The sequence below is a fragment of the Vicugna pacos genome, chromosome 33 (assembly GCF_048564905.1).
Source record: "Vicugna pacos chromosome 33, VicPac4, whole genome shotgun sequence".
NCBI lineage: Eukaryota > Metazoa > Chordata > Mammalia > Artiodactyla > Camelidae > Vicugna > Vicugna pacos.
In genome coordinates, this window is record NC_133019.1 from 6,468,080 (window position 1) to 6,482,807 (window position 14,728).

The 14,728-nt window shown below is 43.4% G+C and overlaps 1 protein-coding gene and 1 long non-coding RNA gene across 2 annotated transcripts; one reads left to right on the plus strand and one right to left on the minus strand.

Moving 5' to 3' along the window:
* Positions 1-2,199: 2,199 nt before the first annotated feature.
* On the minus strand, positions 2,200-14,499 carry EI24 (EI24 autophagy associated transmembrane protein). Its single transcript, XM_072953776.1, has 11 exons — positions 14,324-14,499; positions 11,568-11,677; positions 8,729-8,874; positions 8,112-8,172; positions 7,112-7,178; positions 6,444-6,568; positions 6,011-6,130; positions 5,558-5,669; positions 4,769-4,880; positions 4,274-4,348; positions 2,200-3,219 (listed from the first exon to the last, which is right to left on the minus strand). Exons 2-11 carry the CDS (start codon positions 11,607-11,609, stop codon positions 3,057-3,059), a joined length of 1,023 nt encoding a protein of 340 aa, XP_072809877.1. The 5' UTR covers positions 11,610-11,677; positions 14,324-14,499; the 3' UTR covers positions 2,200-3,056.
* LOC140691069 (uncharacterized) lies at positions 9,513-13,804 on the plus strand. The gene is made up of 2 exons (XR_012066517.1): positions 9,513-11,132; positions 13,246-13,804. It is a non-coding gene; the product is annotated as an uncharacterized lncRNA (long non-coding RNA).
* Positions 14,500-14,728: the final 229 nt, after the last annotated feature.

Consider the following 14,728-nt stretch of genomic DNA (forward strand, 5'->3'; position numbering starts at 1 on the left):
CTTTCCCATTCTGTCCCCTTTTCACAACCTGTTTTTTATGGATGCAACAGCTTACCAAGTATCTATGAAAGTAGTTATTAGAATTTTAAGTTTTATTTGTAGAATTACTTAAATTTCCTCCAGGGCCAGGTTACCCAACCTTGAGATCTATGAAAATAGTAGCTATTTCAATACATAATTTTGAAAAATGTTGTTACTTCTCAGTCTCCTACACTGTACTGTTAGGTCCAAGAGGACAATAATCCTATTTCTGGTTCACTCTTGAATCCCCAGTACCCTACAGAGCCTGCTAGAGAAGGCGCCCAAATGATTGTTACATGATTAAGTCACCTGTCCCCCTCACTTTATCCTTTACTGTTTCTATGGACTCACTTAGATCCATCCAGTATATTTTACTGGATATATGGCTCTGGTTATTAAAGAGACCTAACTTACACAATCACCTGATGTCAGCTTCCTCTAGCTTCTCTCTATGGGTTGGAATGTAGCATAGGAGGAATGTTGGGATGGTGGTGGGGGGCGGAGATGACTGCTACAGTCCTCCATCACACCACTGAAGAACTGAGAACCTTCACTAGAGCAATCTCCACGGAGGTAAACACGGAGTGCAGAAGCTGAGTAAGTGAACTACTTCTGTAATCAGAAAATAAGTGGATGGAAAATGAACAGTGAACAATTACAGTTGCTCTTTTACTTCCACAGAGGTTATCCTTTAAGGTGGTTCACAAACCCGTAACCACTAGTTGCCCTCTTCTGGGCTTATTCCAATTTGTCACAATTTCTTGTAAACTTTATCTTGGCCGTTGCTAAGTGCAGAACAATTAACAAGTCAGGGCACAAGTCTGCCCATTTAAGTTCCCAGCAGACAACATATTCAGGTCTGAAGCATCTACTTTCTAGAGCTGCTATAATGCACAGCTCAGCTCTAGGGCAGGATAAGAGGGTAGTATTTTGAACCATACAGACCTGTCCAAGCTGTGATGTTTGTCCCTGAAAAGAGCTTCTGTGAACATGTTTCCTTAGAGCCTCCTGGCTACATGACTGAAACTCAAGCTCTCATTTTCACCTTTAGTGATGTGCCCTCCCCGATTTTCAGTTACTCTCAGTCTGCCTTAAACTGCCATTCTGAACTTGACAAAAACAGAGCCGACCCTGCCTTTGGTCCCTATTTCCTAACCCCTGCCCTCAGAGGTCATACCCCAGGAAAAGGCAGAAGTTTACACTGCTTTTGTTTACATTTCATGAGATCAGGAATACCTACAAAAAGAGAGATTTGATAATCTAGCCTTTGCACAGGCCTGGCCTCTTATTTACACTAATAAAACTTTACAGATTCCTCACTTCTAATAACTTCAAATTCAAGCATTCTCTGTAGCTAGGCACGGTGCTGGATAATTCCACAGGCCTTCATCAACTCAACCTCCCTCACCTTCTAACACTAAGCTAAGACCAGCTTAGCTGGCACAAATAGGAATTTTAGGCAGCAAAGATGTGGCCATTTTAATCTGATTTTAAAAACTTCAGTTACTAATCTTAAAAAAGACAATCCTGATCAGTTGCAAGCTGACGAAATACTGAGATCTTCTGCAAACCACTCTCACTACTGCACTGCTCTTCTTGAATGACCAGAGATGTCAGAGTACAGCCAGGACATCTTCAAGTGTCTTTTACAATTTTTTGTTCACAAGCTGGAAACACGTACTTCCAAAATATTCACAACTTTAAAACCTTCTCTATTTCAAACTTGGTTTACATCTCCTAGCAACAATTTCTAAATCCTTATTTTGTCTTCTACACAGTAAGGGTTTCTGTTAACTGAACATCTAATCTCTTCCCCAGTGAGAATGTTCAGGTCGTTGAAGTCTAAAAGGATCTCCCTCCCTTCATAAATACACAGGAGAGATGTACATACAGACTTTAAAACAACGCAATCCCAAATTCTTTCACAAGATGTTGACATGATTATAATCATATAACCCAAACTTCTTCGGGGAAACTTTTTCAGAACTAAATCTTCCAAATTATTATCTTGTGTTCCATGAATATATTTCTTGAAGTGATGACCTTTAAATTCAACCATTACACTCCTGTGGGAAACCAGCTCACATCTGTGACATCTTAAAACCATACAAGTGTTTTGAGGTCTGTCCCCTCCCCCTATATTTAGTCTCTTTAAAATGACAGGAAAACATCAAGCAATCACAGATGTAATGGGTTTAATACGTTTACCCCTTCAGTTCCTATTTGCAGCACCCAATATTCCCTTGAAACACCAGACAGACCCGGCAGTGGCCAACAGTGAAGCTCAGACCTCCAGAGGTTACAAGTTCAGGTTCTCTGAGCTTTCTGTGTTGCAGTGGCACTTGTCCAAAACTGGCACCACCCTATAGTTGGGGAACTTTAAAGGTACCAGTGAAAAACAGCTTTTTCCCCTTCAAGGGGAAGAAAGGAAAATCACTCCTCAAAACCCCGCAGATCTGGCTGCGAGGTCCTTCCGCCTGTCCCATCTCTTCAGGCTTGTTTTTTTGCAGTGGAGCAAGAGACCAAAATCTAACCTGAGTTACAAGAAACAAGACAGTGATGGCTATAAAGGGAGTGACCAGGAGCAATAGATTCTCCTTTACCCCCCGCATCCAATATATGTGCTTCACAGAAAAACAAAAATAACAGATCCACAAAATACAACAGCTAGAATTACAAAAATCCATTCATCCCAGGGTGGTGGGTGGAAGGCAGGAAGTGGGAGGGTAAATGGCACAGGGAGAAAAAGTATTCAAACCAGTCCAGGCACGGGGGGCTGGCAAATGCTAGAAAAGAGCTGCAGAAAAACCTGTGGTCCTTTCAGACTCACTGGTGTTTAAAATCCATACTGGTATCAGGAAGTTTCTGCCTTACGTGCACCAGAGACAAAAATCAGGGTTCCTCAGAGAGAAGGGAATGTGCACAGGGCCCTTGGCAGAGTGGGTTCTGCCTTCCCTGGAGGGGGAGGTGAACACGGAGAGGAGCTGCCACAGCGTCCTTGCAATCCCCCCCATCCCCTCTGGATGGCAGGCGACTCAGTGGCCCGCAGCAGCCTTCAGTTTGGCAGGAGATGGGTGCGGCGAGGGGAACTTCTCGGCAGAAGTTGAGCTACTCAGAGCAGACTGCAGGTAGACCGTCTTGTGGAAGAGTCTGTTGCTTAAAAAAACCACCAAGGAGAAGAGGCGCAACTGGAAAAGGCTAAAAGGCAAAAGAGGTCAAATTTGTTAGAGTCCCTAGTTGATCAAAATTGTATCATTATTTGATAATTTTTTTGACTACATTCAATTTAAAATGACAGGGGAAAATAAGACAATTGAAATTTGATCAAGCAGGTGCAGATATTAGACACAGGGGTTAAACAGGCAGCAAGGCAGCAACTAAAGAACACACTGGGGTGGGGGGCACAGCTCAGTGGCAGACTGCCTGCTTAGCATGCCCGAGGTCCTGGGTTCAACCCCCAGAACTCCAGTAAAACAAATTTTTTTATTTTAAATGCACTGGGTCTGGTCACTGACATGAGTACAGTGGAATCACCATTTGCCAGGACTTAGAGGAAATAAAGTTCTACTTTAGCTTTAATTCTGATTCAATAAAGTGCTTTCCTAGGGTACAAAATTCAAGCTATGTCTTAAGATATCATATGCTGTGTGTATTTCATTTTCAAGTGTTTCAAGAGAAAGTCAGTTACACTAAGACACACATTGAGCATTACTAGACAGCAAGAGCACTCGGGAGCCCAAACAGATCTGAAGTTTCTTGTATGTGTATCCTCACTGACTTAACCAAAATTGATCAAAAGACTGGGTTTCTCTTTGAAGTGATACAACTTTGAGTGCTAACATTGCTAGAGTCATTTTAAAATACTTTGTTTTACTATCATTATCAATAAACTCATGTCCAATCATATGGCTCACTATTTTTAAATAGTTGGCCATTCTTACAAAAATGAACTTAACTACAGGTTGTATATAAATGCCTTATTCAGAGAATTGTTACATTTTAAGAATATGTATAATAGCATCAATTTTTGAAAATTTATTTGCACCTATGCATGGGGAAAATTAGGGGGTATAGCCCAGAAGTGTTTCCCTCCTTAAACTGTATGTTAATGTTTTCCTGCAATGTAAGGTTATTTAAAAAAAAAAAAAGAACCCTCAATAAAATTGTCTCACACTCACATAACTGTGATACCACAGCCCTAATCCTTTAGACAGAAAAAACTACACTTTAGCTAATACTGGCTAATACTTACTACGCTTTGCCAGGAGTCTTTGCTTCATTGGCGCTGATAATGAATAAAGGAAAGAGGATAGAGAAGAGGCAGCCACTGTTTAAAAAAAGAAAAAGAAATAATTAGTCACCTTCATAATAGCCACGACTCTGAAGGTATTAGAAGCCCGAAGTTCTTTGCCTCCAGTGCTGATATCATGACTTATGGACCCTTAATATAGCAAACACATCTTTTCCCAACAATGACAACAACAAAAGGATTTTTCTAAGCACTGGCTACGTTTAACATCGTTTTAGGAAGCAACATAGAAGAATATGGCTTCTAGGATTACGCAGGCTGTATTTTAATGCTAACTGACAAACGCCTACAGCTTTCTGGCAAGGAGAAAAATCCTTACAGACCGCCTGACAGCCAAGTAAGAATGTGGAAGGCCTGGCAGAGAACCAGGCACACAGAAGGCGCTCCCTACCCTGAGTGTTCTTCCTAGTCCCCTTCAAGTCCCGACAGTCCAATTACCTGACGATGTAGGAGGACTGCATTGCTGTGAGGAAAGCCAAGGGCAGACCAAAGCCAAAGTAGTAAGGCCAGTTCCTTTCTATGTTTGACAACCGCTGGTGCATTTCAATTCCTAAAACAAGGAGCCGATACAGTTAGGCTGCATATTTCCGTTTAGTCAAATGACTAAATGTGGTAGACAACTTATTTGAAGTTTATGTTTTAGGTACAGATCTGCCATTCAGGAAACAGCCAAAACATATAAATTAAAATTGTCTAAATCTGATAAAGCTTCTCTGCAAAGTGTTTACAATTCAATAACCACAATTTCAAAGCTGGCAGGCTAAGGGAGTTCTGAATTACAACACCAGCATCCTTTGTCAGGATTAGTCTTGAACAAAGCAAAGCCTCAAAAGGTAGCCATCCTCTAGAAATCAGTTAACCCCTTTCAACCATCCACACCCAAATATGCCAAGGACTTTCAAAATATCACCAAGATAATCTGAATGCACCAACGTCAAATTCATTTCTCTAATTCAGAATAACTCGTGCTCATTTGCGCCATCTTATGGCTGTCAGAGCTACATCGCATTAAGCATCGTAAGGGTAATGCTATGTGGCTATATGCCTCAGCATCAAAGTTAAGGGTAAAACCCCCTAAGCCAAAGGTAGGTTCCTTTCTGCCAGAAAGGCTGCTTCATTCCAAAGGCGGTCTGCCAAGAGCCTAAGTTGAAGAATTTAAGAAGTCTGCTTAGCAGCAGCATTTCCAAACTGGGCCTCCAAGCTCTGAGTTCCGTTAGACAGGCTTACCTTTATTGAACCAACGATATTCGAAGCAGTATAGTGAGTAGAGAAGAGACATATGCAGGAGACTAACCAGCTGACCGACAAGATGGATGGGAAAGAGACTCACAAACATCCCCTGGGGAACAAGTATGGAAAATCTTAATTCCAAAGCTCCAGAGACCTCACGCTATTCACCTGCCACTCTGCACCATCACTCTCTGCCCAGATAGCCTGGTCGTTGCTCCTCAAGGCTCTAAATCGCAGGAGAGTGGAGAATGCCCAGGGTGGCAGGGAAGAGCGTTTCTTATCATTTCATGGTTTTAAAAGTCTCTAGTTGTTTCTGTGAAAAACAATGATTTAAAAATCAACACATCCCATAAACGTATCTGCTCAGTATAAATGCAACACTGTCTTGGTGAAGCTCCCTCTAGTGACTCTTCTTTGAATCTGCCCATGTGCCCCGAAGGCCAGTCTCACCTGGAGGAGGAAAAGAGCCTGCAGCAAAAGGTTGAAGAGCATGTCAGCAATGATTTTGCTGACACTAGGGAATGGGTGAGGCTTCCTCCCTGACACCTCAAATGCCAGATCAGCTATGTCCTGCAAGAGAGAAAGCAGCTCACTAAAACGTGAAGCAAGTGCCTCAATATCCATCCCCAAAGCTAAGGCACTGATCTGCCAGGAGACCTGCCAGGTGAGGAAAGCCCCTGGATGTGTGGCCACGAGATGCTGCGGGAACCTGAGAGACAGTCCATTTTACAGGAGCACAAAGGGCACCCACGGGCTGCTGGACCAAGGAAAGTTAAGGCTGTGAAATCGCTCCTTACATGGCCACCAACTTCATACACTGAAATCTGCCACCTGACGACCCACCACGCAGTAAAACCCAGACCCCGTGCTGCCCTGGACCTACCTGAAACCAAATCGCGTTCACAACTTTGCTAAGCACAAACAGGGGGAGCACCCAAAGAGCACTGAAAATTGACGTGAGGAGGAACTCCAGCCACGACCAAACATCCCCATGGAGTGATGGGTCACCTAAGGAAGGGGAAAGAGGTTGTTGGTTTAACTGGAGAAATGGCAAACCAGAAGACCAAAGGCACACTCCCTCGCTGGAGACTATTCCTTCCCCCTCCACACACAGACACCTCTGCTTCTGGCCAGCACATAACTGCACCTATTTCAGATGGTCTTATTCTTCACAGACACACCCAACTGTGGCCACAACTCCAGTTCAGAGTAGCCATACATATGTGCTGCTTACCTTGAGACAAACCTGCTTACCTGGTGGTGACTGAGATGTCAGTGATTAAAAAGCAGTACACTGTACGCAGGAAGCCACCCAGGTTTAAGTCCCAGTTCTGCTACTTCCCAATGGTTTAAGCTTGGTAACTAACTTCCATTTCCTCATCTATAAAATGGTATCTATAACAATACCCACTCAAAGGGTTGTTGAGAGATCTGAGTTAAAGACATCTAAAGCTCCCAGTACAGAGGAAGTGTTCAATAAACTGAGGGAGACAGGGAAACACCTCCCCCCTCCATCCCAGGCAGACAGCACGGAGCAATGTACAGACTTACCAATAATTTGGGCCGTTACTGACTGAAGCACAGGAATAAACACTCGATAAAACAAGAGGAGGCTCAACTACAGGAGAGAAGCAATAAGGTAAACGTTAAAAGCCTGTCTTTACAACAACAGTTCCATTTTAAGCTGCTAAATTTGTGCTAATTTGTTACACAGTAATAGAAAAACAATGTGTTTCCCCACTGGAAAAATTAACAAATAAAACAAGAGTTCCAAGTTTCAGTGTAATTATTTTCCAGATAGAAGTGCCTTTTATAAATTAGGAGGCCTGAAGAGGCACCAAAATTCTATTTCCCCATCCTCCACCTCAGAGGTACAAACTTGACACTGCCTATGAAAACAGTAAAGCTTTGGGGGGCATAGATGAACAGTTCAATTAGTATTCAGGCCAAAATGGAGGCATATACTAAGTTCATAGTAATATTTTATTAATTAAAGTTAACACCTAAAAACATCTGTGAAATGTTTAGATTAACAAGTTGAATTATACTCCATTCCAGGTCAAAGAAAATATTTAACTACCTGTTCTTTAAACTACTCAAATTTCAATTAAGCCTGCGTTGGTTCTCAGTTAATTGCAGGCAACCTTCCAGTATCGGTTTCAATGGTAATCAATTCTAATACACTGCTATGACCAGAGGCAGGGAGAACCTTGGCCATCTGTCCTTCCCCTCTGAGCCCCCATAGTTGCTTTTGGCCAAAATGTCCAGACAGTATCAACAGAAATTGTTACCTAACACGTTAAACTTGTGAATAAATCATTTAAGAGAAAGGTGTATATATTCAGGCTTATCCCTGACATTTACAGCCAAGTATTCTCTGAGTGGGGATAAAATCACTGCAGGAGCACAGAATCCTGATTTATGGTCTTAAGCCCAGATATCAGCAGGTAAGAGCTACTTGTCTCAGTTCAAGAAGATAGTTGAGAACCATTAACATGGCAACTATTTGAAGATGCTTATAAGGCACCTGGAATTTGAGGAAAAAACTTACCCAGAATACTCCACCATTCCAAGCGCAGCACTGAAAAATTCTACTAACAATACGTGGTTCACTGGAAAAGACCACATGTATTTAGCTTAAAAAAGGCATAGAGGCTATTTCCATACTGTTATTCAGTAGCTCTCCTTTTTGTCTTTTGTTGGCACCACATTATTTTTCCAGCACTTATTTTTCTCCCAATGTTCTCTCCTAATGTCAATGAGAAAAGGCTAAAAATATTTTAAGAGAAGTAATTTTTCTTAAAAAGAAAAAAAATATATTTTCTAAAATCCAAGATTGGTGAAGATTAAAAGAGGATGTCTGAGGTTCTTCCTTCAAATAAAATCCACCCAGATGTTCCTACAGGTGTCCACCAATCCATTCTGATTTTTTTAAAACACCATATTTTGAACAAGGATTTCTCCCAGACCTGAGTTTAATTCAATGTCCAGGGGTGGGGGGGCTGTGCCCATAACATTTTGTGGGGGAGAAAGTACAAACAACAAATAATGGGGTACTAAAATGCCAAGGAACTATGTAGAGTCTGAATTCTATACTAAGGATCAATCACTTACTAAAATGCTCCCTGGGAGGTCAGACACCTTCTGACAGCAGCCTCCACTCCTTACCTCTCTTGCTTCCTCTCTATACTCTGCGCTCTCCTCTGAGCCAGGACACTGCTTGTCCTTCTTCGACGCTGCTCCTCCCTCTTTTGCTGAATTCGAGCATCTAGCTTTGAGATGGTACAAATTCCCCAGATGGAGTCTTTGATCCCCTAGAAACAAGAACGTTATTTTTAAAGAAGATGATTGTGGATCAGAAAGCTTTCCAAAGTGACATAAAGTGAAATAACAGTGGAAATCATTGTACTTAGTTTGCTACATGGCTTAAGAGAGCCTTGATTTTTTTTTTAAATAATTCCCAGTTTACAGGAGAGCTGCAAGAATGAAGAACTTCCTAATACCCTTTCTCCAGATTCATCAGATTTTCTGCCACATTATTTATTATTATTCACATGTACACATTTTCCAAATCACTTGAGTGGATTGCTATGTCTCTTTACTTTTAATTCCTCAGTGTATATTTCCTAAAAGTAATAATATTCTTTTCTATAGCCACAAGATAGTTACCTATTCAAGAAAATATTGAAATAGTTTAATTGGCAGTTCAAATTCCAATTTCGCCATGTGTCCCAGGAATGTCCTCTACAGCATTTTTACCCCTCAAGTATCAGAAATCAGTTCAGAATCAGATGTTGCATTTAGCTGTCATCTCTTTAAAAGTCTCCTTTATTCAGGAACAGCTCTTTAGCCTGTCATCTTATGCAAAGCACACAGGCCAGTTATTTTATGGCGTGTCCTCAATTTAGTTTGTTTCCTCCTGCTCAGACCCAGGTCCCACATTTTTGGCAGGAGTATCACATAAGTGATGCTGTGCTCTTCCGGGTATTACATCCAGAAGCACACAATGTCTGCCCTTTGTGATGTCAATTTTGCATATTCAGTCAGTTTTGCACATTCATCAAGGTGTCATCCAGCTCCACTGGATGGCTGCAAATTTTTCTCCTTGCAACTAGTAAGTAAACTGTAGGCAGACATTTCTGAGGTCAGGCAAATATCCTGCTCATCAAGTTCTCTCCCTCAGATTTAGCTTGATTGACAATTCTTGTCCAAATCTTGAATAACATGGTTGCAAAACAGTGGCTTTCCAATCCCTCCAACACTTATCCATACTGTAAAGCCAAATTACTGCCCTCCCCTGTACTCTTCCAATATCAGTTGAATGCCTACAGTATGATCTATATCCTGTACTAAAGTAGCAATGTAAGGATAAATTAAACACTGGTCTCTAGAAAGGACCAGGGCTGGACCAAGCCTGGAGAAAGACACAAAGAAATAATTACTGTAAAAGTGTGAAAAGGATAAGAGCACGCCACACAAGACACAAACAACATGATAGTGTAGCTGGAGGAGAATGTCTTTAAACAACGTACGGTGGGGCAGAGGGTTAAGTCTTAAATCAGTGATGGAGGCACTTGCCAATAACTGGAAGAGCCCCAACTGCAGAAAGGTTACTGTCATTACTACAAACATCACAGCTGCCCATCACCCAGGTCAAAGAACTGCACTCGCTCATCCACCCACTCCCACATTGAGCATCTTCAATGAACTAGACACCAGCCATACAAAATTGCTCAACAAACTATAACTTAGCAGGAAAAGTACACAAGTAAACCAAAAAAAAAAAAAGTACAGTTTAGTAAATGTCACAACAGATTTATGTCCAAAGTAGAGGGGGAAGGACTGGTGTATTCAACTTCATAAGGAAGTGGAAAAAGGCATTCTAGAAGCAATGGCCAACCTGGACTAAAGAATGGCATTTTCCCCTATTATGAGGGGAAACAAATTTTAGAGAAAACTGCCAGGATACAGAGAAATGGACAAGTTTATGAACTACCACTGACAAGGGCGTAAACTGGCAGTGTGCACCTGATCTTTTATCTATGAGTGATGTTTAATCTTATTTTGCTTTTTAACTTCTAAGTCATCCACAAATAGTTTAAATATTTAAGATAGCCAAGTTCAAATGGCCGAGGGCCTAGGATGTGCTAGAATGATGACAAGAACCCCGCCTCTAAGATACTTAGTCTAGAGGGGCAGACAAACACATGAAGTGCACTCTGGAGCACTAACCCAGGGCTGAAATTTTACCACAGAAGACAAGGGCGTAAGGTATTAAAAGTAGATCACACTGCATGAATTCTCTTTGGCTCTTCTAAAATATTCCTTTAATTCTCCCTCTTTACTCCAAGGTAATAAACTTTTAAACACGCCCACTGGGGAACACTGCCACTCCCCATCAGAGCTGGCCTCCCTCCTGCTCCCAGGAACACAGCTACAGGTGCTACACCCAGGGCATGAGAACTCAGACATCCTCTATAAGGGAATTTTAAGCTACTGATCATTTGGGTGATTGGTCGCCCACAGATCTTTATGGGACGTTTTCCTAGAGTATCATCAACTGCAGAAAAAGGTAGGTTCTACAATGTAGAATCCAAACTAAGAAGATTAGGTATTAGTACTGTACCAGTGTTCACTGCCTGGTTTTGTTCAGCGTGCCATGGTTACCTAAGATGCTAACGTTAGGAGAACCTGGTGAACGATACAGGGGAACTCTGTACCATCTTGCAACTTTTCTGTTAGTGTAAAATTATTCCAAAATAAACTTTAAATAAAAAACAAGGTCTGGGGCCAAGCTGACCAGGGTTCCAAAACTAGAGACACTCATTAGACAGGACTCTCAAGCTTCTGCAAGCTGAAGGATAACACCTCTCTTGATTATTGTGAATTAGAATGAAAACCTGTATGTAAAAAACCAACAAATGTAATAAACATTCCAAAACTACCTAAAGGATTTCCTAGTCAGTTCCTGCAGCAAAAGGGTCAAGGGAAGACTTGATGTACTCACCCTGGCAAGGTCCTGCAGAAAGGTTTTGACACTGTCAGCCATCTCTTCACCACCCAAACTACCAACTACACAGAGAGAGATGCGTCCCCCAGTCTTTCATCATGAAGGACCTGGAGACAGACGGAGCATAATGGAGGAAAGTATTCATCTTCGAGTTACTTCATGTGTATTTGCACACGATGACGTTTTCCACACACTTCTCTAACGGGAGTGCAGTGGCTCCTTGCACTTAGGTAGACGCTAGCAGTGGACAAAGTGAGGTTATACCTGTACCTGCTGAAAAGCCTGAAATCAGTTACGTTTTTAAATCACTTACCATCATTTCCCTTTCACGTCGGGTAAACGTGCTCATGGACCAGTGGTCTCTTCTCTGGGCCTTGATTTCCCTGACTATCTTCCTACATATCCCACTTCTGAGATTTTTGAGTTGCTTGATAATTACATTTCAATATCCTCTTAAGCAATAGTTGTGCTTGATGTGACTTGAATGAAAATATAAGAGCAACTTGAAAGTTCTAACAAAAATTACTAAATACACACTTCACACACAGGGCCCTCCATCTCATAGATAAGCTTATGGTATGAGGTGAAATTTCCCACTACGTGCAAATATTTGACCCTGTCTACCAACTTGAAGTATACACATATGTGCACAATTTTAACAAGCATGCAAAAAACAATGGATTTTAAACTAGGCCCCAAAAAAGTCAAGTTTGCGTTTATAAATATTCTTTAACACACTACATTTTATTTCTTAGGTGAATGAGCAATCTAGCTTCATAAAATAATTTGAAAGTTCACATGTATAAATATTCTCAAAATACTATACTCTTATGTAATGTCTTTAAAGTGAACGGAAAACCCATTTTCAAAATTTCAGTTAAGAACTTGGGATTCTAAAGTTCTCAAACCTGACTAAGCTGATCTAGGGTATTCTCAATTTAAGAGACGGACCATAATGACAATTTCACAGGCAGCTTGTAGAAACCTCAAACTTCAAAACCTAAGCATGCTTTCCCTAATAATCACTTCACCCAGCTGTACCCTACTGACCCAACTGGACGCCTGCCATCCAGAACAGGAAGAGCAGGGAACAGAGCAGTAGGAAGGCAACCTGCCCAACACTGTATGTACCATCTGCTCCTTGGATCAAATCCCACACAAGCACTCATTCAGGTAGAGAAGTTTCTAGGGTAAGAAACTTTTAATGCTCCCACTTAAAAATAAACAAAAACCCCTGAATGATAGGATAACTCAGTGCCAGATGAACAGTGAATGCTCTGTGACAAATACGTGAGACACTAGTTTGTAAAGACTACCATGGATTCACTCTTAACTTCCTCATCTAGAAATTAAAGCTATTAAAATTATTCATAGATTTTGAATACAAAGTGCAATAACATTTTCATGTTCTCTTTTCAAATAATTTTTTAAAACTTTAGTTTTATTGTTTTTTTGTTGTTGTTGCTTCGGGTAAGGTAATTAGGATTATTTTTTGTCTTTACTGGAGGTACTGGGGATTGAACCCGGGACCTCATGCATGCTAAGCAGGCACTCTATCAATTGAGCTATACCCTCCCCCCTAAAAGCTTAACTTCTATGTAAACATAATCCCACTACAGAAGGAGCTAGTTTGGGAGTTTAAGGAAGTCAATTACTTAGTCTGGATTTCTCACAGGGCGCTGACACAGCTCGAAGCGTTGTCAGTTCTAATCCAAGAAGAACAGCTGTGATACTTGAACCGTGGCCATCAACACCTGGCTTCTGCAAGTACCCAGTGGCAGACTACCTACTGACCAACAGCGGCCTTTCAAGGACAAGTCACTTCAATATTCTACGGAGATCCTCGCAGCCTTCCTACAGAAACATTTGGTGAATTATCTGGTTTGACAAAAAGCTGAGGCATGGCGAATAGCAACTGGCCAAAGGTTGAGACCAGAGGCTGAGTCACACGGAGGAACCCTCCAGTTGAGGTGGAAGGAAACAATAAGAATCTGGTTCACATCATTTCACAGATGGAGGAACCGAGTCTCTGAAGTTAAATGGCTTGCCCAAGATTACAGCAGTGGAAAGCTACATCGAACTTTAAACGCCCAGTGTTCTAAACCCTCAGTCGGGACTTTTCACTCAAGCTCTGCAATGAGGAAGGATTTCTGTTTAACCCGAGCATCCCGTGGACAAACTAGTCTCTGTAGATACTGCTGGTCATTAAATTTCTAAACAGTCATGAGAACTTACTAAGCATCTACTGAGGCGCAGTCCTGTACTTTCATTTCTAAGTCAATAAACCCAAGTCCAGAAAGCAGGAGGCTGTCACATCCCACTCCAGGTGTAGAAAAGGTAAGCATCCTCACTTCCCACCGGGCTTCCCGGACCGCTCAGAGCCTCCGAAGGGACCCGACTCCCCCCAGCCCCCGCCGCCAGCTCCTCGGCAATTCCGACTGGGAGCTGGTCTCCCCCTGCAACCACAGCCGTGCACGAGGCGCGGAGCACGCTCACCTCCCATCACACGGGGAGCTAAAGATAGCCGCGCCGCACCTGGGCAGAGGCTCGCCCACCGGGGCGGGCAGCGTCCCGCGCCCCGGCCCTGCCCCGCCGCCGCAGCACCTTCCCGCCCGGGGTCCCTCCCGCCGTCCCCGCCCGCATCCCCCAAGCCGGCGCTCGGGCCCTGCTGCCCTCACCGCCCCTGACACCGGAGCCCCTGCCGCGTCCGCTGTGCGCGGCGCCAAGGCCCGGCCCCGCCGAGCTACACCTACCCGGCAGCTTCGCCGCCGCCGCGGCTCCGGCTCCGGGCCGGCCTCTTGCCCAAAGCGGGCCCGTTCGGCTCTTCCGCGCCCCTCTGCGCCCGGCCGCCCGCTCCCGCCGGGGCGCTCCCAGGGCCGGAGCCGCTGTGCCCGCACTGGGCATGCCCAGGCCGCACGGGGCCGCTGGGAAGTCGGGCGGGCGCGGAGTCCAGCCGCCGGGGCGGAGGGGGCGGGGCCTCGGCGGCGGGGGGCGGGGCCACGTGGGCGACGGAGCCTGGGAGATGCAGTCAGTCTGTCCGGCGCGCACGCTTTCCTCCGCTTTTGGAGGCGCCTTTCCCCGACCGCGGTCCAGGTGCTGTCCTTCCCCATCCCGTGTCTTGTTCTTTGCCGGCTCCCGCTTAATTCCACAGGGTTGCT